The following is a 24230-nucleotide window of genomic DNA, read 5'->3' as shown; positions in this document are numbered from 1 at the left end:
TCTATTCACAAACTCGCACACTTGAATTTCTAAAAGTGTTTATGAATGAAGAGAGTCCCGGACTCGAGATTTATTCATCATTCCTGCATACGGCATGGAAATAAAAGAGTCTGATTATGACTGACGAGGAAGACCCTAACTTAGAAAAAGGTACTTAAATGTCGAAGTTATATACTTGACATCTTAAACCCAGAAGAAAACGCTTGAATTGCTAAAGTTAAATATAGCCTGCAGGTAGCTGTACCTAGCTAAAATGTTCTATAAATTCTTCATTTTAGAGTTGTACTACTTAATCACTAAATTCTTGGAAAATGGACCGTGTAAGAATGCAGCAAAGGTAAAAAATCTACCAAAACACTTTAAAAAAGACAGTTTAGCTAGCTAATATACTAGTGAGATCCTAGTAACGTACACTTAAAAAGTTATGTTTTTTTAGGTATTGCGCCGTGAGATAGAAGAAAATAAAGTAAGAACCCTTTTTGTAAGAGTAATTGTTCTATATTCTCAATACAATAAGCAAATAAAAGTAAGAAAACAGGTTATGTTCTTAGCGGTCTTACCTTCGCTCTTCTAGATCGATTTTTTTTATGATTTTCAAAAATGCCTTTTCGATAACCTCCTGACCGTATTTGCTTTCGTTTTCAGTTTGTAATACCTAGAAAAGACTGGGAAGGGTCCAACCATGATCAAAGCCTGGTAGCCTATGTAAGTATATGATGAAAAAAACTTTTCTTATTCCTTCTAGAAGTGGATAATATTTGCGTATTTGGTTTTTCGGTATATTTTTAGTAATACTAATTTTTCCCAATCTTGTTACCTTTTAAACATTTTAAGACTTTGAGATCGATTGAGATACTCAGATTTTTACTCAGAATTTATTTTACTGCACAGATAAATGTTTTAATTTATGCAGAAATGTTGTAAGTTGAAGGTTTTTTAAACCAATCACGGCAATAGTTTTTAAATTATGCAGAAAAAGCATGAAAACAAATATGGTAGCTTCGCGTGAAGTTTATCGTCGAAAAGTTCGCTAGCTAGAGTGTTTTAAATAATTTGTTTCTTACTTTTTTATAGGACAAGAGGAACAATCATATACCGGCGAATTTTTTGGGCTTGCTAGCGAAAAAAATAAACCCTTTAATAGAAAAATGCGAACCATCAGTTGTGAGATCAATCAAGTCTTTGTTATCAACTGGAAACAGACTCCTGTTGTCAAACGAGAAATCAGGTAATGGGACTGTTCAGCATAGCATTCCTGCATTGTTATATTTTTAAAAAAAGTCCCACTTTTTGTTTCACTTGCCAAACAATAGGTATATTTAATATTTTCTCAGTTTATTGCTGTTAGTTTATAATTATTTTTCATTCAATTAATATTCTAAGATCTTTATATAAAGCAAAAAAGTTGGTAATCCATATTTACTAAGGATGTCTAACTACCTTTTTTTAACAATAAAACATGTTCTGTATTTTTAGCTACACTATTTTGTCATTCCACTGCAGAACAAGCAGCATCCTTTAACTCTGCTCCAAAGCTTCCTTCAATTAACACTATTCAATTGCCTATTAGTAAGTATCATCTATATTCTCTTGGATATATTAAATAAAGTAATTTGAAATTGTTTCCCTTTTGCATTTAGCATCAGTTTTAAATGGTCGTTCATATAATGGAATACCAAGACATTCACAGGTTGTGTGTTATTGTGATGTATATAGGAAGTTATGTATGGTAAGTTTATATTAGATATTTTTTTAAAAATCGATAGATATGTACGAAGGATGTGAGTATGTGTATAGTTATATGTATAAACAATTTATAGTTTATTTTATTATTTTTTGTTTACTCATTAAACATGCATATGTTTACATCCTAACCAGAGCACATCAATGTTAGTAATTTACCAACAAGAATATTCTTGTTCAAACTGTCATAGTGGTGACAGTGGTACCACTTTGACCTTAATTTATTAAAAAAAGTTACACAGTTTATATTCACAATAAATCCTACTACTAATATTAACCCACAGCAACTTTCAATTTTTGGTACGCATATGCAAATGATGATATAGGATAAAACAAATATGTATTTTAAGACCGAAAAGATTGGAAAACCAGATTAATCACATGTCCAAAATTTACAGAATGATTCCTCTCCATAAAACAAACTTGTATTGTAAGTTTTTACCATAATTTCTAAATTTTTACCATAATTATGAAAAACATTTTAGTGTAGTTCCCCTTCATCAATGCATAGTTAACCTGCAAGGTTTGAAAAAAGTAATTGTTGATAGATCAGTATATACCTTTTGAGCCTGTTTATTTGAATATCATTTATTTAGTGATATATATTGAATTTTTTTTTTTTGGGGGGGGATAACACTGCAAAAAGTGTTTACACTCATACACCTCCATACATGGCTTACAAAAAATTAATTATGCTGTTTTCGCAGTTATATAATCATAATCACACATGCAAAAGGTTTTTTATAGATAGACAAATTAGAGATACAAAGGGACACTATAAAAACAATTCTGTGTGTGCAATTTTTCCACACACATGTTTTTTTCTTCATTGACAAGACTGATAGTCTTCTAGGATTTTAAAATCCTGGATAAGGTTATTGCAGTGGTAACGGGTGCGGTTACAATGGTATTTTTAATTATAAAACCTCCAGCTATCTAATGGCTCAAAGACAGACAGACAGACAACAAGTATTATAATATGCGAATTTACATTGGTAATAGTTGTGTGCTTTGCTAATGGTTGTGATAAATATTATTACTTAAAAAATCGCATTCAATCATTTATCTATAGAAAAGCACTTTTTTTTAGCATAAACGCATTCTTGGCCATCTTGCATCCGTTTATTGTGTACTGTTTGACCAGACTGGAAGCATAATTGTCACTGTGAGTAAAATTTTCAAATTAAGCTCTGCAACTTAGCTTCAGCATCATCCCCATCCCCTCCCTCAGTTTTTTTGGAAATAACAGGAATTTGTTTTTTGTGGTAATGCTCTTATAAAAGATGTGCAATTGGATTACAGAATAGAAATTTGCTGTGCACCGAATTTTTATGTATATATTTTTACTTTAGGGTGCAGATGATAACCTTTTAAAGGTTTGGTCAGCAGTGGATGGTCGTCTGATTGCTACATTTAGGGGACATTCTGGTCAAATAACTGATATTACCATTAATAAAGAAAACACTTTAATTGCTTCAGGTAGCCTAGATAAGGTAACAATATATTTGATCAGTTCCTTAATCGTATTTTGTGTAGTTAATTTCATTTTTTATTTTTGTTTTTTTATTTTTTATTTTAGACTATTCGAGTATGGAGCCTTCAAGACACTTGCCCCATAGCTGTCTTGCAAGGACACACAGGAATGATCACGTCATTACAGGTACTATGATCTTACTTTTTACACTTTTCAATTCTAAAAACTTTTTTAGAATTTCTTTGTAGTTTTTTACACTGTATGTGCCATTTTTCTTTACGGATATGTAATAGTTGTTGACTTGTTGATAGCTTTACTTGTTTATGAAATATTCTAGCTTATTATCTGTATTGTTTTACTTATGCTAACTTTACATTTAGACCTCTTTATTGTATGATGAACTTTCACCATATCCTTGAAATATAGTCTTTTAATGAATTACTACAATATTCTTTTTATTTAGTTTTGTCCAAGTGCTCATGAAGATATAAGGTAATAAAATGAAGATTCTTTATTAAAAAAACCTGCTTCTGTAATCGTTGTAGTGGTTAAAGCGTAATATAACCAAACTCATGCAAGTTAGTTTGTTAAGATTTCAGAAAAAATGTTATGAACACAGATATGTGCCATGTAAAAATAACCATGCAGGGTGAAGTCAAACAAGAATATTTTTTTTGCAATTCATCAGGAAATGCCAAGGTAAATGTTGCCTTGGCAATTTTTTACCCAGGTAGTTTACCATTGCAATGTAGTTATAACTTTGAGGCCAAATAACTTGGTAACGGGGTGGTGACATCAGTCATTTTCCCCTGGCAGGTAACTAGGGACAACTTGGGACTAAATTAGTTTTCTAAACCTGGGTCTGCAAAAAAGTTTCGAAATGAACAGGTTGGTGACGTTAACAATAAGCCCTTTAAACCACAATTTCTCTTTAACTGTTTGTCAAAAGCACATGATCCTATACATTTTCTTTATCTTTTCAAACTATATACAATAGATGCAACAGGTATACGAATTTCTTGAAAAAAAATATTAATTTATTATGGGTCTACAGGTTTTTGTTGACTATACATTATTTTGATCAGTGTCTTAAACTCTACACATTACAGGCAATGATAAAATTAAATTTCACCTTTTATCTCTACTGCTGACGTCAGCAAAATATCTAAAACAACCTAATTTTTCATTGTCTTTCTCCACAGGCTTTATCGACTAAATTTGATTCAGCAACACTCGTGAGCTTAAAAAACATTAAACAAAACACAGTTAATCAGCATAATACTATTACTATTTAACATTTTAACACATCATATTAAAGATTCTCTGTTCTTAAGTTTAGAGTTTATGACTTATAAAACGTGTCCCACTTTTCTCCGACATGAAAAAATCTAATAGCTCAGTCAGGTAAAAAAAGAAAAGCAAAAGCAACCACAAGTGCAGTGGAATTAGTTATGGCAAGCAAACAACAGCATACGATTTTCACAACATGTTTGATTTAGATATTTAATGTCAACAGGAGGGGATGGTCACGTTTGCTTCTGGGTATGGAGCCTAGCAACCAGTGAGTTTAAGTAAGTTTTACATTTTGTCATTACTTTATTGCTTCAGATTAGGACCCACAATGCTTAGAATTCTTACATTTACATGCACTGCACGAAAATAATGTTTTTCATGTTAAGTATATTTCCTTTTTGTCTTTAAAGTGCTTAGAGGGGATAATAGAAGACCTGCCACTAATTAAAGGTGAAATTAATAAGAAATTACATCTTTTCTGCTGTCCCATAATGCCTTTTTTGGTTTTTCATAGCTTGACTCCAATAAAATTCAATGAAAAATCTAGACCTGGTGCACAGATGTTGTGTTCTTCTTTTAGTTCAGGTAAATCTTATTTATGTGTTTGCACGAGTGTATGATTTTGTCTGATTAAAAATGAGTAAAGTATGTATGAACGAATTACTATAATTTTACACTTCATATGTGCAAAAATTTAAAAAAAAGTGTAGTACAACCATTCAAGTATTCCCTTTAAGGCAAAATTTATTAGAAACTCTCAAGAACAAAAAAGTAATTATTCTCCGTTTTTGCACATTTTTGTGTGTGAAATCAAATATTTTTGTTGCCAATGTTTTATCTTCTTCCAAACTTTCATTGACAAGAGTTAATATTTATGCATATATATAAAGCAGTTTTTATTTTGCCTGTGTTTTTAAGGTGGATGTTTTCTTGCAAGTGGAAGTTCAGATAATTATGTTAGAGTTTACCAGCTTTATCCAGACGGTCCTGAAAAAATAGCAGAACTAGCAAATCATGCTGTATGTTTTTTTCATTATTACACTGGTGTTAATGGCAGATTTTTAGTACTGGTTAATTTCTTATAATGTGGCAAGACTCATTACTGCTCACCTGGTGATTTACTCTACTATCTTTATTTAGGATCATGTTGACAGCATCTTGTACAACAATGGTGGAGACAGGTAATTATATTTTATTGTCATGGATAGCAGAGCTTGCTGGTACTATGCAAAAAAGATCTTCTTTTTTGTGTATGATTTAAGGCCTGTAATTTCTCTAAAAGTTTTTTGTTATCTGATGTCATGTAGGGTAACCTCCTTAAATTCCTTAAATAACCTTAGAAAAAAAATCTCCTTAAAAGTACTTAAATATACTTAAAAAATCGAAATTTTAACTATTCTCCTTAATTTCTCCTTATTTCTTAATTTTTTTTATTGTAATTTTTTTGGAAATGTGTTTATGGATTGTTCATCACCAATGAAATAGACATATTTCTCTGTTACCTGAAACCCTATATTTTCTATCTTTCAGGACATAATTTATATGTATACTTGTATAATATGTATAATTTTCTTATCATAGAACATATATAGTATGTAACATTAAAGATTGAGAACTTAAATTGGTTTTCTCCTTAATTATTCATATTTTTTTTTCTCATTCGCAGAAAAATATCCTAAAAAAATGTCAATTTGTCTCCGTAATTCTCCTTGATATCCTTTCTTTTGTTTTAATTTTATTAGTGGTCACCCTGTCATGGAAAATCTTGAAATTTATGCTTTATGTCCTTATAATATATTATATAATATTGTTGTTATTGCCGGTAATCTTATTTCTTTAGATTTTTAACTGGTTCTCGAGATGGCACTGCTATGGTGTGGACCTATGTACAAGGCGAATGGCAGGCTAAATGTTTAGATGCATCTCAAAGAATTTATGAGTATATTATGGTTTTGTCAATTTTAACCTTTGATGTACCTCTTTAAAATGAATTCTGAATTATTTTAAAATTGAACACTTTAAAATGACTTATGCAATTTTTTCCGCAATATAGAAAAGGTTTAATGAGTGTGGCCACACCTCCAAAAATCTCCTAAGTAACCTAAAAATATGGAGGCCCTCTTAAAATTTTCTAAATAACCTAAAATTTGGACCCAGAATCTTCAAATCTCCTAAAAATTGTGTGCTGACATTAAGTTTTTTAAAATAGTAATTTTTTGTTATGCTTTATATGACAAAAATTCCAATATAATGATGAATTATTTTTACTGATGAATTATTTTTACTATAAGTCTAATAACAAGATAATATATTATTACTGAAAACTCTTCATTTCCTCCTAAAAATTATAACAAAATTTTCAGAAGTTCAGAATAGTTTTTATACTTATTTCTTCTCCCGAAGCCTCCTAAATTCTCCTTGAAATTTTCATAAGTTTGATCTGTGGCCACCCTTTAACTGGCTGTTACAATTATTGCATTGGAAATTGTCATTTTATATTTTAGTGATCCAAAGTTAATTGAAGATGTGGAGTCAAAGACTAAACTAAAAGTGACAATGGTAATACCATTTATACTGCGTGCATTTAAAACTATAATTTACACCCAGGGCCCTTAACAGTGACCCAGGACCCTAAAAGGAAGACTCTTGTTGAATGTGAGTGAATGAGAGGCTAGTAATATTGTTTTGTCAACGTTAGCTAGCGTTTTTTAACATTTCTAACATTTTTAACTTTTCCCTCTCCTGATTATTTATAAAAAATATTTTGAAATTGATGCAGAGGCTAGCCAAGTGTTTTTTTTTTGGAAAACATTTTTTTAATCGCAAACTTTCTGGTGAAATAATGCCTTCGTAGAGATTGACTTCTAAAGTTTTAAAATTTATGACTTTGAATTCTTATGCTACATAAAGAAATGTCGCAAATGTCTTTTCTTGTTGCAAAAAAAGAACATTTGTCGATATTTGAAGTAATGTATATATAAGTATTCTGTGCTTGATATCATGTTGATACACATGCTAGACGTGCATAGATCGGCTTGTAATGTGTGCAGACCCTTATTGTAGAATCACGGAACAATAACACATGTACGCAATACATATGTCTTAGAATATTTTTTGAATTATATAAGACATCAGATAATTTTAACTTTATCCTCCCAAGTTTTACATATGCAAGGCTTGAAAAGAAACCCAGGGTGTTTTTGTTGACTACCGGAAAATCAAAAGAATAAAGTGAGTGAAAATAATCATATGAAAGAAAATTCAACTTTGACATCCTCGAAAAGGCTAGACTTTATGACATCGATATCTGAGTTGATTATAAATGTCAGTGAGTCCAGGATAGTTTGACCTGCTAACCAGACTCAATGAGAAAGTTATTAGCCTATAAAAAGCCTATACTTTCCTGAAAAATAATTTACGTATTTGTAGATAAATGCTTAAGAAACAGAACTTTAAAATGAATAAAAAATATTCAGGTGATTGTATTTAAAACTTGTAAAGCTTTTATCAAACGATTACCAATACTCTCAGACTTCTTTGATGGTCAAGGAAGGCATATGAAGCAAATGATATCTTAATTTAATTTTTCTCCAATACTACAACACAAAAAATCCTATTTCATAAAATTGCACACCATTGGTAGGTTGATATGGTGTGTCTGCTTTAGCATGCAGCTTAGCCACTAAAGCCTCTTAAAAATACACAACTATATAACTTGTGTTTACTTATAAAGACAAAATAGCATTAACTCTGTCTTATATTTATGTACATATTTACTCACATTTAACTTCAGGGTCCTGGGTCGAAGGTCCTCCTATAGGGTCTTGATTTCCAGGTCCTCCTACAGGGTCCTGTAAGGTCCATGGGAGTGAATTTATTCTTCATGAATGTAAAACGACACTATTCTGGCACCTCTCTTAGGAATGCTGTTTTGTTCCTTTGCGGAAACAACTACTTTGATGGTAAAATACTTTTAGTGATAGCCACATAATAAGTTATGAAGCCAATGTATGTTACCTGGAAATTTGAACTAGAATAAAAATCATCCGATTATCTATTGCTTATATCTCTTGTTAATTTGACCTTAAGTTTCAAGGATAGATTTTTTAGCCAATTTGGAATTGATATGTTGCCCTTATTTTGTTGTTGCCTCATTGTTGTTGTTAACAATAGCAATTTTAATTTTAGATTTGCTGGAGTAAAAATGACTACTACATTATAACTGCAGGAACTGATTACGTGCTGCGTGTTTGGAATTCATTCACGTGTAAATTTATCCATGCTTTAAAAGGTCATACTGATGAAGTGTATATTTTAGAAGCTCATCCAATTGAACCGAATCTTCTTCTTAGTGCAGGTGGGTAAATTTGCCAGAAGTTTTAAAACAAGAATCATTATATTCCTGTAATATATATAAGAACCACAGTGCTTACTACTCTATCCACCATCTTTGCATCAATTGGAAAGCTAATGGGCATATTTAATTAGTAATATATCTACTTTAGTTGCTTTTATTCACATTACCATTGTCCTTTGTGTTACTCCTTGCACTGGTATTCTTTTGATGTCCAAAAAAACATGTGCTTTTTTTAACAACCCAAAACTTATTAAATTGCAAATAGATTTGATTCTGATCATTTATTCAATCATGTTTGATCATTGGGTAATGAATTTGTTATAAAGTTTAATATAGCGCGTTTGCAGATCAGGCTAATATTTTTCCAATTTCTTATTGTCTTATTGTCTATTTATAATCTATATTGAACATTGCAGGTCATGATGGTAATCTTATTCTTTGGGACATCGAAAGATGCAGAAAAATCAAGTTATTCTTTAATCTGCTTGAAGGACAAGGCCATGGATCTATATTTGATTGTAAATTTTCCCCAAATGGACTCCAATTTGTTGCTACTGATAGCCATGGACATTTAATTATATTTGGGTTTGGAAGTGACGAATTATATCAACGTGTACCCTACGAGCAATTTTTCCATACAGACTATAGACCGATAATTCGAGATGCAAATAACTACGTTCTTGACGAGCAAACGCAAACAGCTCCTCATCTGATGGCTCCACCTTTTCTTGTGGATATTGACGGAAATCCATACCCGTCTAATTACCAGCTGTTGATACCTGGTCGAAACTCGCAGAATCTTCCACAGCTTCGTGTAGAAGAGCCAGAGAATCTGCCACCATTATTAGCTGAAATTGCTGCTGCTGAAGGTAAGATCAGACATTGTATCTGACATTTGCGGAACACACTTAAAGTATGCACATATGAGCTGTTGACTAACTCACATTGTATACATTTGTGTCATTTCTAATCACTACTCAATGTAAGGGATCAATTGCATTAATATGGTTGACACCTCTGGTGAAGCAGATTCCTTGCTCGCTAAGATAGGATAATGTAATGTAGGATTTAAATTTTCGTTATTTTTAGCTGCTGAAAGAAATTTGCGTTCCCCCAGAAGTAGACAAGCAAGTGTTCAGGAAGCTGGACTTCTCAGTCCTGGTGGCATGGGCGGTGTAGGTCTCCGTGAAAGTGGAGATGTCGAGGGCGTACGTCAACAGAATAATTTGTATGTGTCAGGTGACATTACAGATGCTGACGCGGAGGCATGGCGAAATCGCACTATCATACCAACAAATAATCTTTACAATCCAAGGTATTTTTTCTTCCAATGTGCACGTTGGCGATGCGCGATGATTTGCGTTTTTATCCTGTCACCTTCGGTTTTTTTAGTGAGGATGAACAGTCTAGACGCGAAAAAGGAATTGAAGAATATACAAATTTTCTGAATGAAGCGAAAAAAATGTCTAGAAAGGTAATTAACATTTTTTATCTAATTAACGTTTAAGTTTATCAAAACCCAATATGTTTGTAAAGCCTTGTTTATTTTTACTAGTTATCAGAAAGTCATTCATCAGACGCTACGAAGAATTTCCTACGATCTGTTGGTCGTGGTCGTGGCCGTGGAAGAACGAGACAAGCTAAAGTGAGGCAGCCTCCCACATATGTGAGAGCATCGGCATTGCAAGCAGTTAATATATCACAACCTTCTGGTAGGGAAGTCATAAATGTTGACCAGAATATTGTATCTTCTGATAGTGAGCCTGAAGATTGGCAAGGAGAAAGCAGGTAACAGCTTTAGATCTTGCTGAAGTTAAGGGATCAGAAGCGAGCCTCTCTAAAAGTATTCTATGTTTCATTTTATAAATTTATAGCGATTCCACAGATGATTCTGATTGGGTGCATGAAACTAAGTCAAGTAGAGAGAGTGGAAAGAAAAAGAAATCAAGGTATTTTGATACTATGTGCGAAATTAAAATACGAGAATATGAGGTGATGAAGAAAGGGGAAAAAAGATTTTTAGATCTGTAAATCATAAGCGTTCTAAAAGATATTTTATTAGTTGGAGAATTTTAATTAATGATGTTTCAGGCGAAAAAACGTTGCATCCTCCTCAGACGTTGAAGCTGGCCAAAATGAAAATGAAGAAGATGACGATATGGAAGACATTGATGTTGAGAACAGTTCTTCAGATGACAGTGACGAAGAGACGTCGAAAAGCAGTAACAGAAGAAACGATGATGATCGAGAATCTTCTGATAGCGGAGCTGGCGAGGGAGAGGAAACCAGTCGGAAAGGTACAAGGTCAAGGCAAGGGAAGCAACGAGCTGAGAAAGTTTCTCAACCTGTCGAGAAGAAAGCTCCTCAGAAGAAACTGAAAAAGGAAATAAAATCTGAAAGACCAGTACCTTCAGTGGATAACCTAGATGAGTATCTTCAATTCTATCATCCTCCCCAATGGTTACTGAGCGTTGAAAGTCAAAAGTTTCCTTATTTTCCACAAATTGGAGACGAAGTAAGATTTTTACTTTAAGCTACTGTTACATTCTAATCCAGCGAACAGTTATTTACGGCGATGAATTTTAGGTGTACTACCTTCGTCAAGGTCACCACTTATACGTGCAAGAAGTGATCAAACAAAATGAGTATGATATCCAAGAAGGAAGACAAGCTTACCGTCGTTATGATTTGTCGGTAAGTAAGCTTATCACAAAATAAAGTTTTCTTGATTTTTTTTCTGATTTTTTTCTGATCCTTTGACTGAAGTTACATTTTTTGTCTAAAAAGAAAAAGCACTTTGAAGTAGATAACTTCAAAGTGCTTAGGACGTTTTGTTGTTGTAATAAATTTACCTTGAGTTCAACTATTTTGAATATCTCGACTTGAAGGTTTTCTTTCCTTAAGTTGACGTAAACTCAAGGGGGAGAGGTAAAGCAAAGTTTACGCAGGTTGACGGAGGTGGGATGACAGGGTCAAAAATCTTGAAGCAATGGTTGACGTCATTTGTGGACAACTTCTAATTGAAGCAACCACTACTTCAAAAAAAAAAATGATTTCGTTTCCACGGCTAAAATATATTGTTTGCAATATTGTACAATTTATTGTATTCACTAGTGTACTGCACAATCATATAGAAGAAGGATATAAATAGTTCACACTTTTTTTTCGATAATGCTTAAATGCGCAGAAAACTAAAGACACATTCACTTCTTTGGAAATTAAGTCAATAGGAACCTGCAATTAGTTTCATCAAATCAGATTGATTTATCCTTTATTTTTTGCGTATTTAAGCATTATCGAAACAAAAGTGTGAACTATTTGTATCCTTCTTCTATATGATTGTGCAGTACACTAGTTACTACAATACATTGTACAACATTGCATACAATATATTATAGCCGTGAAAACTACCCTTTAATTAGAGACCTAATATGAAACGCAATGCTCTCTCAAAGTTAAATTTTGTTAGATATCTTTTATAAAAAAGCATAAAATGTGATTGTATGGCGTATTGAGACCACTTCTCAGATATTGTGTTATCTTTTAGCCGGCAGAATTATGCAAACTTGTTGGTATATCATACGATGTTGGTCCACCAAAGATGTGCTCGTTAAAACTAGGTAATTGACGTTTTAAACACGGGTTTTTAACTAAAATTTAATTTATGGTCTCAGTAAATATACTTGGTTACGCTTATCCAAGTTTACTTATTTATTGTGAATTGTTTTACTATTAGAGTTAATCGGAAAAAAAAAATCTACTGGCGAAAAAAAGACAATCACCGTCAGGTAAAATTTTTAGAAATTCCAGGTGAAAAATGTCACTTTATTCTGTATCGTAAATTTTCCTAGAAACATTGTTTATAATTTTCTTGCTCTTTTTGGTAACTTCGTTAGTTATCTAACTTTCTTTGTTTTGGTTATAGATTCCATGACATGCCTCATGTCGTTGACTTCCTCGTCTTGAAGCATTTGTATGAACAGTCTCTGCAACAAAATTGGGACAAAGGTATTAAAAACACGCATTTTCTAGAACCTCACAATTTTCTGTATTATGTTTTTCCATGAACTCTTTTTTTTATTCTGTGTGATTTCCGAATGGAAATTCGAAGGCTTCAATGTCAATGAACATTATTTTTTCATGAATTGAGTTAAAGACAGATAGTTCCACTTTCTCTTCCAGATGATCGGTTTAGATGTATTATCGATGACTCGTGGTATTATGGTACCATAGCAGAAGTTAGTCCAAGCAATGAAGAATTTCCTACTAGTCCCTTTCTCAGTTTGGTTGTGAAGTATGGAAATTAATTCTTACTGAAAATCTAAAGTTTTATAAAGTACAGTGCTTCAGAATTTTTTGTCAGATAAACAGCTGCGCAACAAGTATTACAAGTATTACTCTAAGCTAAGCTAGGAGCTTTGTTCAAATATTCTTATTAGGTAATGTTATTAAATTTATAATTATTTTTTTAGATGGGATTCAGGTGATGATGAAAGATTGAGTCCGTGGGATTTAGAAAGAATAACTGACGAAGGTACCTTGGTTTATAATACCTTTTACCTGTCGTACAACGCGAGTGCGATCTGTTTTACCACCACATTGATTGTTTCTAGATGTCGAACTTGTTGATAACACACCACTAGTTGAGGAAGATAAAGTGTTATTTAAGTATCCTACTAACGAAAATGATTGGCCGTATGAAGACGAAGAACAATTCTGTGAACGGGTTTCTAAAGGTACAAAATTTATGTACGACCAATGGCTTTTGATATCAGGCTATTTATGCGTAATTTAAATGTTGTTTGTGTTGCATTTATTTTTTGTATAGTTTAAAGAAATAAAGAATTAAAATAAAAAGATCTGTTGGATGGATTTATTTATTTGTCAAATCAGTGTGAAAAATGCTTCGCGACAATAAGGCAATGTGCCAAAAATGAAATCTAATAAGCAATAAAACAAAATTTTTTATTACCTCCTTGTTACACTAACCTTAATGTTTTGTTTTAAACCTTTTTAACGATTTTCATTTCTTTCTAGGTTTAGAGGATTTTTCGGCGTTAGAGATTGCCAGCTCGTTTGCATATCCTGTCGATGTTCAACAGTATCCAACCTATTGGAGGTGGATCGCGTTTCCAACCGACTTAGAAACCATAAGACAACGCGTTAGAAACCAATTTTACAGGTACGTAATCTGATTGGTTGAAATATTTTATCCACAATGCGTTGCAGGTCTAGATCTTCTGTTTATAACATTCCGTTTGATTAACGGATTCGATCTAGCTCACAATGTAATAATTTGTTCAAATACGAAGGTTATGCTTCAAACCTTTTCACTGGTCACAACACTTTTTATTTCTTTTTATGTTTTCAGGCGGATTGATGCTGTATTATGGGAGATACGCCAGTTAAGGACAAATGCGTCCAAATTCAACGAGAAGGGAAGCAGTATAGTCTTGGATGCGGCGTATGTTGTAAAAGTGTTGTGCAAATTTATCAAGTAAGTCTGTCGTCTGCAATTCCTTCTCACTAACACACTGCATCTATTTCGTCCTAAGCGACTAGTAATGTAGCAAGCACTTTGGATTATAGAATTGTCTTCTATGTTTTTTACAGGGATGGAACGATCAGTGATATTATTACCTTGTATAATGAAATGGACCAAGCTGAAGAGACAAAGGTATGTGTATGTTTTTTTTTACAACGCCACGCAAGGTTGTAATTTTTATATTTGTATAAATTCGCACGTTCACTAACATGTAGGCTAAACCTGTTTACGATGATCAAGAATCTGAAGAGGAGGAGGAGGAAGAAATTGAAGAAGAAGATGAAGAAACCTTAATGGAAAATATGGCGGTAAGGTTTTCATTAGGTTATCATAGACAATTGGTTGTAGCGATTACGGATCATAATTCTTTTGATTTTCAAATAATGTGTGATTTTAATTATCTATATTATAATGCCCGTATGCGTCTGTGCGTCCGTCTGTCTGTCACGCAAAATGGTCGCTTAGCTGCGCAAGTAGCGAGAAGCACGCAATGCGGTATAAAGAGGACAGGCGAACCCGTGGATTTTCCACGGGCTAACGACTAGTCTCTTCTCTTTAATAATAACCGTCGTCTGTCTGTCTGTGTGTCCGCGAAAGCCGTGTCCCGTAACGGAAACACGAAATTTTCAAAATGCACGTCAATACCAAATGCGATATATTTCTGTCCACTTTGTTGCAACGGGTTAATTTTAAGGACGGCCGACCCCATGGATTTTTCCACGGGTTAACGACCAGTCTCTTTAATAATAGCCGTATTTTGTCTGTCTCTGCGCGGACCCCCCACTGAGTTAGAAAATCGTGCTACGGAAACACGAATATCAAATGCGATATATTTTATCCGCTTTGTTGCGACGGGTAAATATAAAGGACGGGCGAACCCGTGGATTTTTGCACGGGCTAACGACTAGTTTTTTATAATAGCCGTATCCCGTCTGTCTGTCTCTGCGCGGACCCGCCGATGAGTTAGAAAATGATTTTACGGTAACACGAATATCAATTGCGATATATTTTTATCCGCTTTGTCGCGACAAGTAAATATTTAAAGGACGGGCGAACCAGTGGATTTTTTCACGGGCAACGACTAGTCTCTATTATAATAGCCGTATTCCGTCTGTCTGTCTCTGCGTGGACCCCCTGCTAAGTTAGAAAATAATGTTACGGAAACACGAATATCAATTGCGATATATTTTTATCCACTTTGTCGCGACAAGTAAATTTAAAGGACGGGCGAACCCGTTGATTTTTCCACGGACAACGACTAGTCTATATTATAATACCCGTATGCGTCTGTCTGTCACGCAAAATGGTGCCAAAAGTAGCGATACGCACGCCATGCAATATGAAAAGAACAGGCGAAGCCGTGGATTTTTAACGGGCTACCGACTATTCTTTATATTTCTCTTATTTTCAGAATGGATGTACCGGCAGTAGTGTTGGGGCTAGTAGCAGTGGATCCGCTCGAAACTCTCCGCAGGTGACCATAGCAAAGCTATATTTTTATTAAATCACTCAGGTTTTCTTCCAAACAGCGTCACATAATATTTTTTTATTTTTGTAAACCTTTTTTAGAGCTGGATTGCCGAGGCCAAAATTTTGTTAGAGTTCATAAACTCGAAGGACGATGCTCAACCGTTTCGAGAGCCGGTCAATTTGGTTGATTTTCCGGTAGGTAGCAATGACATATGAAATATGTAAATCAGAAAAAAATTAGCACAGAGGAAATTTGTCGAATGAAGTCATTAAAATCCGATTCTTTCAAAAGTCAACAACTCTTTTTTCAATGGTGGGTTTCGAACGTAATGCAATCGATAAAAAATCGAAAATGTATTTTGCTCCTATTCTCTCTCGTAAAAATCACTCCGTTTTCAAGAATGCATTAAAATGCCTTCTTATTATTCGTAAAATAAAACACGTCATATGGTGTTCTGTTTTTTTTACTATGACCCTCTTGCACTCCGAGCAATTTTTCTAGAGTGTTACAGATAGTTAGGGAGTATTTTTTTTGGTCATGGAAAGACGTGAAAATTTCTTATTTTCTTGATCAGTCTATTTCCCCTAAAAATGAAAACTACTTTTTTTGACAAAGGAGTATCTGGGGACGGTTAGAGAACCGATGGATATATCAACAATTCGTCATCGGTTAGACGCCAATCAATACGATAATGCTGAGGCATTCATACGAGACTTCCAACTCATCTTTAAAAATTCAAAGAGTTACAATACAGACAGAAGATCTCTTGTAAGTGCCTATGTGTATATGGAACTTCTTTCGTTAGTACAATATGTTAGTTTGAATATTTAATCTTTATTTTTATTATTTTTGTTAATGTTTATCTTCAGATATATAAAATGACATTGCGCTTATCATCGTTGTTTGAAGCACGTTGTGAAAGCATACGTCAAGCTTATGCGGAAGAGAACGCGGTTATCCATTGGACGCGTCGAAGAACGCGCAACCAATGCAGCAGTAGTCAAGCGACATGTGACAACGAAACTAAACCGTCGTCTGGTAAACTTCGATTTGTTATAAAAAAAGAAACTAACGGAAATTATTCAGGGGAAGAAAGTAGAAGTCCAGCGAAGAGTAAAATAACTTTATCACAATTTGTTAAGAGACCTACAACGAGATCTCTTCGTGGTTCAACGGCGGAAGAGAACAGCCGTCCAAGTAGAAACGGTAGAACGAGACTAAAACTAAAAAGTGAAACTGCTTCGTCTGGAAGTGAATCGGATTTAGAATCGGATGACGACGTTGAAACAAAAAACGTTAACTCTCATGAAGTATCAAATTCCCCTCTGAAATCTCGTCGCTCGATTAGAGTGACAAACAAACGTCGCCGGTACGGGTTTGAATCCGATGAGGAAGATAATAGTAATAATAATCAAAATAAAAAAATAAAAACTGAACCAGAAGTGCGTCGGAAAAGTAAACCGAGACCTTCGAGAGGTCGTAGCGTCACGGTAAAGAAACGCGCATTAACAGATCAGCGCTCATCTCGGAAGCGAAAAAATGTAAATTATTGTGAGGACGATTTGGATCAGTACGACATGTTTGATGAAAATAATGCTCAGCAAAGTGCTGACGAGCCTAATGAGAACAGTTCTTCGAATGACAGCGAGTCTTCTTCTGAAGAGGAAGAGGAACAGGAAATGGAAAATACTTACATAGCAGGTGTAAGCAGTCGTGGTCGAGTGCGAAGAGCTGCGTCTAGATTCTCAGATTTTGTAGAAAAATAAATATTTTTCATTGTATTTATTTATACACATACATTTTGATACCGGAAAATTCGTGTTTTTGCAGTTGTGCTTGTTTCCATCTCTAATGAAAAATTTCGTGTACAGACATCCTTTTTTTTCTGTCCTGTTTCATTCGCTCTTTCCGTTCATTTTTCTTGTCACAAATGCATAGATTATGACATCATTATGACATCAAGTCTGCGCGCGTGTGTATTTTTATATATAGTGTGTCCTTTATATTAAATGGTACAATTATTTATTGTGTGTTTTATGCCTTGTTAATCCGCAACTTTTGTGAGTAATTTTAAAGTAAACTTTAAAATAACAAGGATTTTCTATTGTGGAACATTTTATAGAAAATATTTTTTATCTTTATGTATTTTTTGTTATTCCAAGCTGTAGAAACTTTAATATAGGAGTTTAATATAAAGTTTTGAAAATCTTGACAGTGAACTCGAATCACCGATGAATATGTCGAATATTGGTGGATGAGACAGTGATAAGAAGGGTATAAGGACTATTATAGTCAGGAAGTTAGGTAGTTAGAGAGTTAGTAGTCGACGAGTTAGCGAGTTGCTATTATTGCTGTTAACCGATTGAAATCCCCCCCCCACCATCTTTAGATCTGTACAAAATTAAAAAATTCATGTCAATGCTAGTTGTCTGGTATTGCACAATACCAAAGTATAAGGTTTATTTTACTTTCTAATTCTACATATATTTCTTTGCTGTTTATCTTCTTTAGTCAGTCATGGCGAAGTAAAGTGGAATTTTCTGTTCAACCAGTTTTGGGTTTAAATTTCTTGAAAATCTTTACATCAAATGTGCCATAATTCGGATTAGAAACCAGTAGAGCGCCGAGTCTTCTGGTTAAAATTGCAATCATTATACCTGTATTTTCTGTTTTATCAGAAACCTGGCGAAGGGCCTAGTTCTAAAATTTGTAGGCTTATTTTTCCTAGTAAAATAAGGGTTTCTTATATCAAATAAATAGTTAGTTCTAAAAGTTCCATTAATTTTTGGACTAGCTGGTTTAAAAATAAACGATTGTAACATCTTTAATTAATTGTAAGAATTAGTTAGAAAAAAATTTCTTATTTTAGAAATAGATATAGAATGTAGTAGTATAAGTTTCTTAATATTTGAAGATTCTATATGTAGGTTTCTTATAAACATGTTTCTATATTATAATACCCGTATACGTCTGTCTGCCTGTCACGCAAAATGGTAGCACGCAATGCGGTATAAAAAGAACGGGCGAACCCGTGGATTTTCCACGGGCTAACAACTAGTCTTGAAAAACGTGTAATTATTATAGTTCCCAGGCCGATCTCAAGCAAAAAAAATCGTTAGGAGAAAGTCTTTTTCAATCTCGGTTTTGTAAACACTGTGATATTCATAAGACCCGTGTTTATCGTTATCGACTCTATATCTTCTAACATCAAATATTCTGTACAAAAAAAGTATAAGCAATGATCTCCATTGTAGATCTCTATCGTGGATGTTCTGTATGTCGTAACATCTTCCCCTGAAACAATAAAAGAAACAAAACAAAGAATCTGGTGTTAGCATTGTGTGTTGCTAAACTGTCTATCTACAAGTATCTGTTTAGCTATGTTAATATTTTCTCCAATGTTCGAGTGGGCGTCGGGTGCGTCGTGGGTAAATCTTGCGCGGTGGTGATTGTGCTACGGTTGCTTCTTGTTCTTGTGACGGTGTTGGTGGTAAGTTCTGAGAGTTTTCAACTTCAGGGTTTAGGCGGATCACTCCTTGGTTTTTTACGTCATCCTCCTCCTCAGTGTCTATTTTTAAGTGTTCCTCTCTGGTAGTTTTTTAAAACGGGTTACATTGCGTGTAATGCGGTGATCGGTATTCATGTTTTGTGCACTTATCATTGTACTCTTTATGTCTGTTACACGATAGGGGTTTGGATTAAATGGTGGTGTGAGTTTGTTTACTTTTTTTTGTTTTACAAGTACTTTGTTTCCGATTTCTAAGGTTGGATCTTTAGCATGGCGTATCTGTGTTTTATTCCTTGAATTCTCGTCGTTGTATTTTAGTTTAAGATCTATGGAATCGTTAATGTGCTTTGTGTAGTCAGGAATAGTGTATCTGACTTTTCTGCGGTACATTAGATCTGATGGTGCTACGTTGGTGGATGTGTGTGGTGTGATGCGATAGGCCATCAAGAATTTTTGAACTTCGTCAATTCGATGTGTGCAGTGCAAATAACTTTTGCGAGGGGGGCATAAACCTTTCAACCTATCCGTTGGCTTGGGGCCACAATGGAGTTATTTGTTGATGTTTGATTCCTTTTTCAGTGGGTACGTTTTTACCTCTTTTGAACGAAATGGCGGTCCGTTATCAGAAATCATCTTTTCTGGAAAGCCAAAATGTGCGAAGGTGTTATTGCAGATTGAAATAAAGTTTTTCGCTGTTGTATTATTTGTAAATGTCACGATAGGATATCGAGATCTTTGATCGATCATGACTAGAGCATATTTGTTATCTGGTAGTGGTCCAAGATAATTGTTGATTGTTTGCCATACATGTTCTGGAATCTCAGTTGGTTGTAAGGGTGTTTTACTGTTTGTCTTTACTGTTGCTTGACACGGTATACAGTTTTAGATTTCTTTCTCTATTAGTTTGTCCATACCTATAAAGCATATTTTGCTTCGCAAAAATGCTTTTGTTTTAGCAACTCCTTGATGTCCAAAATGACCAAGTTTTACCGATATTTGATGGTAAATTCTAGGTAGTATAATGCGTTTATCTTTTAGGATGATATTGTTCTCTTCGTTTACGGTAAGTGTATCTTTAAATTTTCTGTAATGCTTTAACATTTGTGTTTCATCTAAGTCTGGTAATTGATCTAACCTGTGCCATGTGTTCGATATAGTGATGTCGATGAGTTTTTGTAAGAACGGGTCAGTTTGTGTAGCAAGCTTTATATCGTCTAATGTTATTGCTCTGAGGCTTGCGTAGGCGGATACGAAGTTGACGTGATTTTAAATGTATTTTAAGTTTTTGACATTTAAAGTTGGGTGTCGGCTTAGGTAATCTGCGACGTTGTCTCCTGATTTTATGTATTTGGTGGTAAAGGTGTATCCTTGTATTCGGAGTAACATCCTTTCTATACGTGGAGGCGGTACTGATTTAGGGTTGTTAAGAATGTTTGTCAAAGCTTTATTGTCATTGCAAAGTACGAAAGGTCTTCCTAATAAGTAAAGGTGATTTTTCTCACATGCATATATTTCTGCTAATGTTTCTCTTTCTATTTGGGAATATCTCATTTCTGTTTTGGTTAGCGATCTGGAGGAATAAACTACAACTTTTGTGTCAGCTTTTCCTTTCGTTATCTGTAACAAAATAGCAGAAATGCCTACTGGACTGGCATCACAATAAATCAATGTTTCTTTATTCTCGTCGAAGTAAGAAATGCATTTTGACAGTGACGTTTTCAGGGTTTGGAATGCGGTTTCACACTCTGGACTCCATTCGTACTTCGCATCTTTTTGTGTTAGGCATCTAAGTGGGTGAGTGATTGTGCTGTATTGTGGAATGAATCTCTTCAGGTAATTTTTCATTCCAAGGAAACTGCAAGGTGATTTCAGACCCCCTGGAAGGTTTGCATTCTTTAATGCTGACGTTTTTTGTGGGCTCGGTTTGATGCCATCAGCTGAGGAGATTAACTAAAATACTCGAGGTTATTTTTATCGAATATACATTTCTTTAAATTTAAGGTTAGTCCCTTTTCAGCTAACCTTTTGAAGACTTTTGCCAGTATCTTATCATGGTCTTTTGTTGTCTTGGCGTAGATCAGTATGTCGTCAGCTATATTTGCTGTTCCTTCAATGTCCATAAGGATGGATTTAAGGGCGTGTTGGAGTTCTTCAGCAGCACTGTTTGCTCCGAAAATTAACCTTTTGTATGGCATGATTATCTTTTCTGTTCTAAAGAGCAGTAATATATCTGCATGAGGGGTCTAATTCTAGCTGATGAAATGCAGAGTTTAAATCTAACTTTGTAAACTGTTTACTGTCTTTTAGTTTTATCAATAGATCGTCAATAACTGGTGTGGGGTATCGAGTTCTCGTAATCGCCTGGTTTGCTGCACGCATATCTAAACAAATTCTAATGTCATTTTTTCCCTTTGGGACGACAACTATCGGGTTCAACCATAGTGTAGGTTTCCCTTTCACTTCTTCTAGTATTCCGAGGGATTCAAGTTTATCTACTGTCTGTTTGACTTTTTGTCTAAGAGCAAACGGAATTCGGCGTTCTGGTTGAGCGACTGGGGGTACTTTTTCATCTGTATGTAACTTTACTTGATAATCTGTAAACTTGCCTATGTTTTCTTTAAAGATTGTTTTTTTATAACTATCGATTAGCGGCTGTAATCTAAGGGGCGGTGCATTTATCTTTTCAGCACTATTCTGATTTAAACTGGGCACTTCGTTTTCCTGTTTTGAGTATGGTTTTGAGTAACGTATTTGTTGATCTCAGGCGCGTTTAAGCAAACCAATCTTAAATCAATTGCCGCTGTACCGTTTAGAAGATTTTTGTGATTTGTATCGATGACGTAAAACTCTTTTGGTGTTATTATTTTATCATTTTCAACTAATAATGAAACAACGCCTAGAATTTTTAAGGAGGCTGGTTTTTCTTGACCATACGTAATGACTTTTGTTGAAGTTTTTTTAAGCTTCAAATTTCCTTTGCAATTTTTGTTAATTTTATCGAATGTTTTTATGTTCAAGGATGAGCCCGTATCAATAAAGGGGGATTTTCACTAAGCGAATTGAACAGCGAATTCGACGGCGAATTGTATCTGAGCATGCGCAGTTTTGTTTGTTTTGATTTTGCATCGAACTGCGCATGCTCAGATACAATTCGCGTCGTGAAAATCCCCTTAAGGAATCGCACAGCGGTACTTCCTTCCACTTTAACTTCGGCATGAAATCTACTTATAGAATTAACAGGGGCGAGTTCTGCATTATTAATAAGTTTAGCTGGTGTGGTTTCTGAACTTTCTGCACTAACTTCTAACTTTTTATGAATGATGTCATTTACAGTAGAACAACACAAAAACTCATTTGAGTTAGCATAATCAAACAATGTAAATAAGTGATAGTCCTCATCATCATTATTATCACTAGAGTCGGAGGAATTAGAAGTAGCCAATTTGTTCACCGACCTGTTACCCCTTAGTTTCTTTCCCTCATAAAATTTTGCAGTATCTAGCAAAATGTCCAATTTTGTGACACTTGTTGCACTCTTTCCCTTCTGCTGGACATAGGTTTTGATGTAAATATGTACCTCCACAGCGAAAACAGGTGTTTTTGTTTTTTAAAAAACTATTTCTAGATCCTGGATAATTTTTCTTACCAAGCCTTGATAATTGTCTTGTAAGCTTGTTAACTTCTTCTTGCTGTCTGTTTGTTTTTTCTACTTTGTCTGCTTTCTGTTCCGAATCTTCTAGCTGTTTCGCGTATATAAGAAAATCAGTCAACGCAACATCCGAATTTTTAAATGCGTATCTTCGTATTTTATTGTTATTTGTTGATAAAACTAATTGCTGCTTAATTTCTTTTTCTAAATTTGCACCAAAGTCACATTTGTTTCCTTGCTGTTTAACTCGTACATAGAATTGATGCATGTTTTTATCTTGTTCTTGTTTTAACTTGCGAAATAAATATACCTCAAAATCAATGTTTTTCTTGGGGTTAAAATGTCTATCGAGTAACGCAACTGCAGTATCGTATGTTTGTTCCGTTCCGGTTATTAGTAAATTGTCATAGATATTGTAAGCTTCTTCGCCAATTGAGTTGAAGAATAAAGCTAACTTTTGCTTTTCATCGTTGACGTTAAGGAAACGATAAGTTTAGAAACCTCTTTCTGTACTTCTCCCATCTCGTGAAGATAGTATTGGAATCATCCAGATCGAACTTTGGAAAACTTGGTATCGTTAAGGCAACAGCCATAGCAACTATACTCTTCTTTTTTGGTTTTTTTTTAAACTTTATTTAAACAAATTATTAATCCTTTTTCTCGTCGCCAATGTGATATTCATAAGACATGTGTTTATCGTTATCGTCCATTATCCTCGTTTACATCTAGCGCTCCCCCTGAGCTGATATTTTTGTGTTGCGTCATAAATCATTCCCTTGAACTGATAATGAATTATATTCACTAGTTTTGCTAAAATCCCGTACTCTTCAAATGGAAGTTTTCATAAAAAGCGAGTATGATTTAGTGTTGTAGTATCATCCCTAACGCAACTTCACGCATCACGTGCTTAAAATATAATAAAGAATATACTCCACGGAAGAGAGAGAACATAATTAGCACACCGTACGAATAGTTAGGTTACACGCTGGACAAACAAAAGAATTTTTTACATTTTCTCGGAGCTGGCTAGAAATGTTTACAATAATTTTGCGACTCAATATTTGTATAGAATTTGCAGATCTGATTTTAAGTTTGACAGCGGGGTCCCAATTAAGTTCTTCCCTTTCCTGTATGGCTATCTTAAAGCACTGGGTTCTTCAGCTGGCGGAAGTCATTGACAACAGTGATGA

The 24230-nt window shown here is 34.2% G+C and overlaps 1 protein-coding gene across 1 annotated transcript; it reads left to right on the top strand.

Annotated features, from left to right (window-relative positions):
* On the top strand, positions 1–18024 carry LOC130645428 (bromodomain and WD repeat-containing protein 1-like). Its single transcript, XM_057451415.1, has 39 exons — positions 1–150; positions 279–337; positions 437–466; positions 646–705; positions 1075–1228; positions 1477–1569; positions 1641–1729; positions 2834–2908; positions 3096–3236; positions 3323–3403; positions 3681–3709; positions 4717–4788; positions 5025–5095; positions 5429–5529; positions 5651–5691; positions 6351–6449; positions 7015–7069; positions 8699–8867; positions 9284–9736; positions 9957–10182; positions 10260–10341; positions 10423–10655; positions 10742–10816; positions 10959–11382; positions 11454–11561; positions 12415–12487; positions 12604–12655; positions 12793–12875; positions 13050–13161; positions 13340–13401; positions 13481–13603; positions 13905–14049; positions 14239–14364; positions 14481–14544; positions 14628–14720; positions 15824–15886; positions 15982–16077; positions 16499–16651; positions 16753–18024. Exons 1-39 carry the CDS (start codon positions 117–119, stop codon positions 17647–17649), a joined length of 5196 nt encoding a protein of 1731 aa, XP_057307398.1. The 5' UTR covers positions 1–116; the 3' UTR covers positions 17650–18024.
* The last annotated feature ends 6206 nt before the right edge of the window (positions 18025–24230 follow it).

Source organism: Hydractinia symbiolongicarpus, chromosome 5 (assembly GCF_029227915.1).
Source record: "Hydractinia symbiolongicarpus strain clone_291-10 chromosome 5, HSymV2.1, whole genome shotgun sequence".
NCBI classification, from domain to species: Eukaryota; Metazoa; Cnidaria; class Hydrozoa; order Anthoathecata; family Hydractiniidae; genus Hydractinia; species Hydractinia symbiolongicarpus.
Note: the sequence above shows the minus strand (reverse complement) of the source record. Positions and strands in the feature narration are given on the sequence as shown.

What these genes read in the sequence shown, in the direction of transcription:
- LOC130645428 (XM_057451415.1), top strand. Translation starts at nt 117, where the DNA reads ATGACTGACGAGGAAGACCCTAACTTAGAAAAAG. An exon ending in TCAATTTGGTTGATTTTCCG is followed by an intron (nt 16,078 to 16,498) that starts GTAGGTAGCAAT and finishes TTTTTGACAAAG; the next exon opens with GAGTATCTGGGGACGGTTAG. An exon ending in ATACAGACAGAAGATCTCTT is followed by an intron (nt 16,652 to 16,752) that starts GTAAGTGCCTAT and finishes GTTTATCTTCAG; the next exon opens with ATATATAAAATGACATTGCG.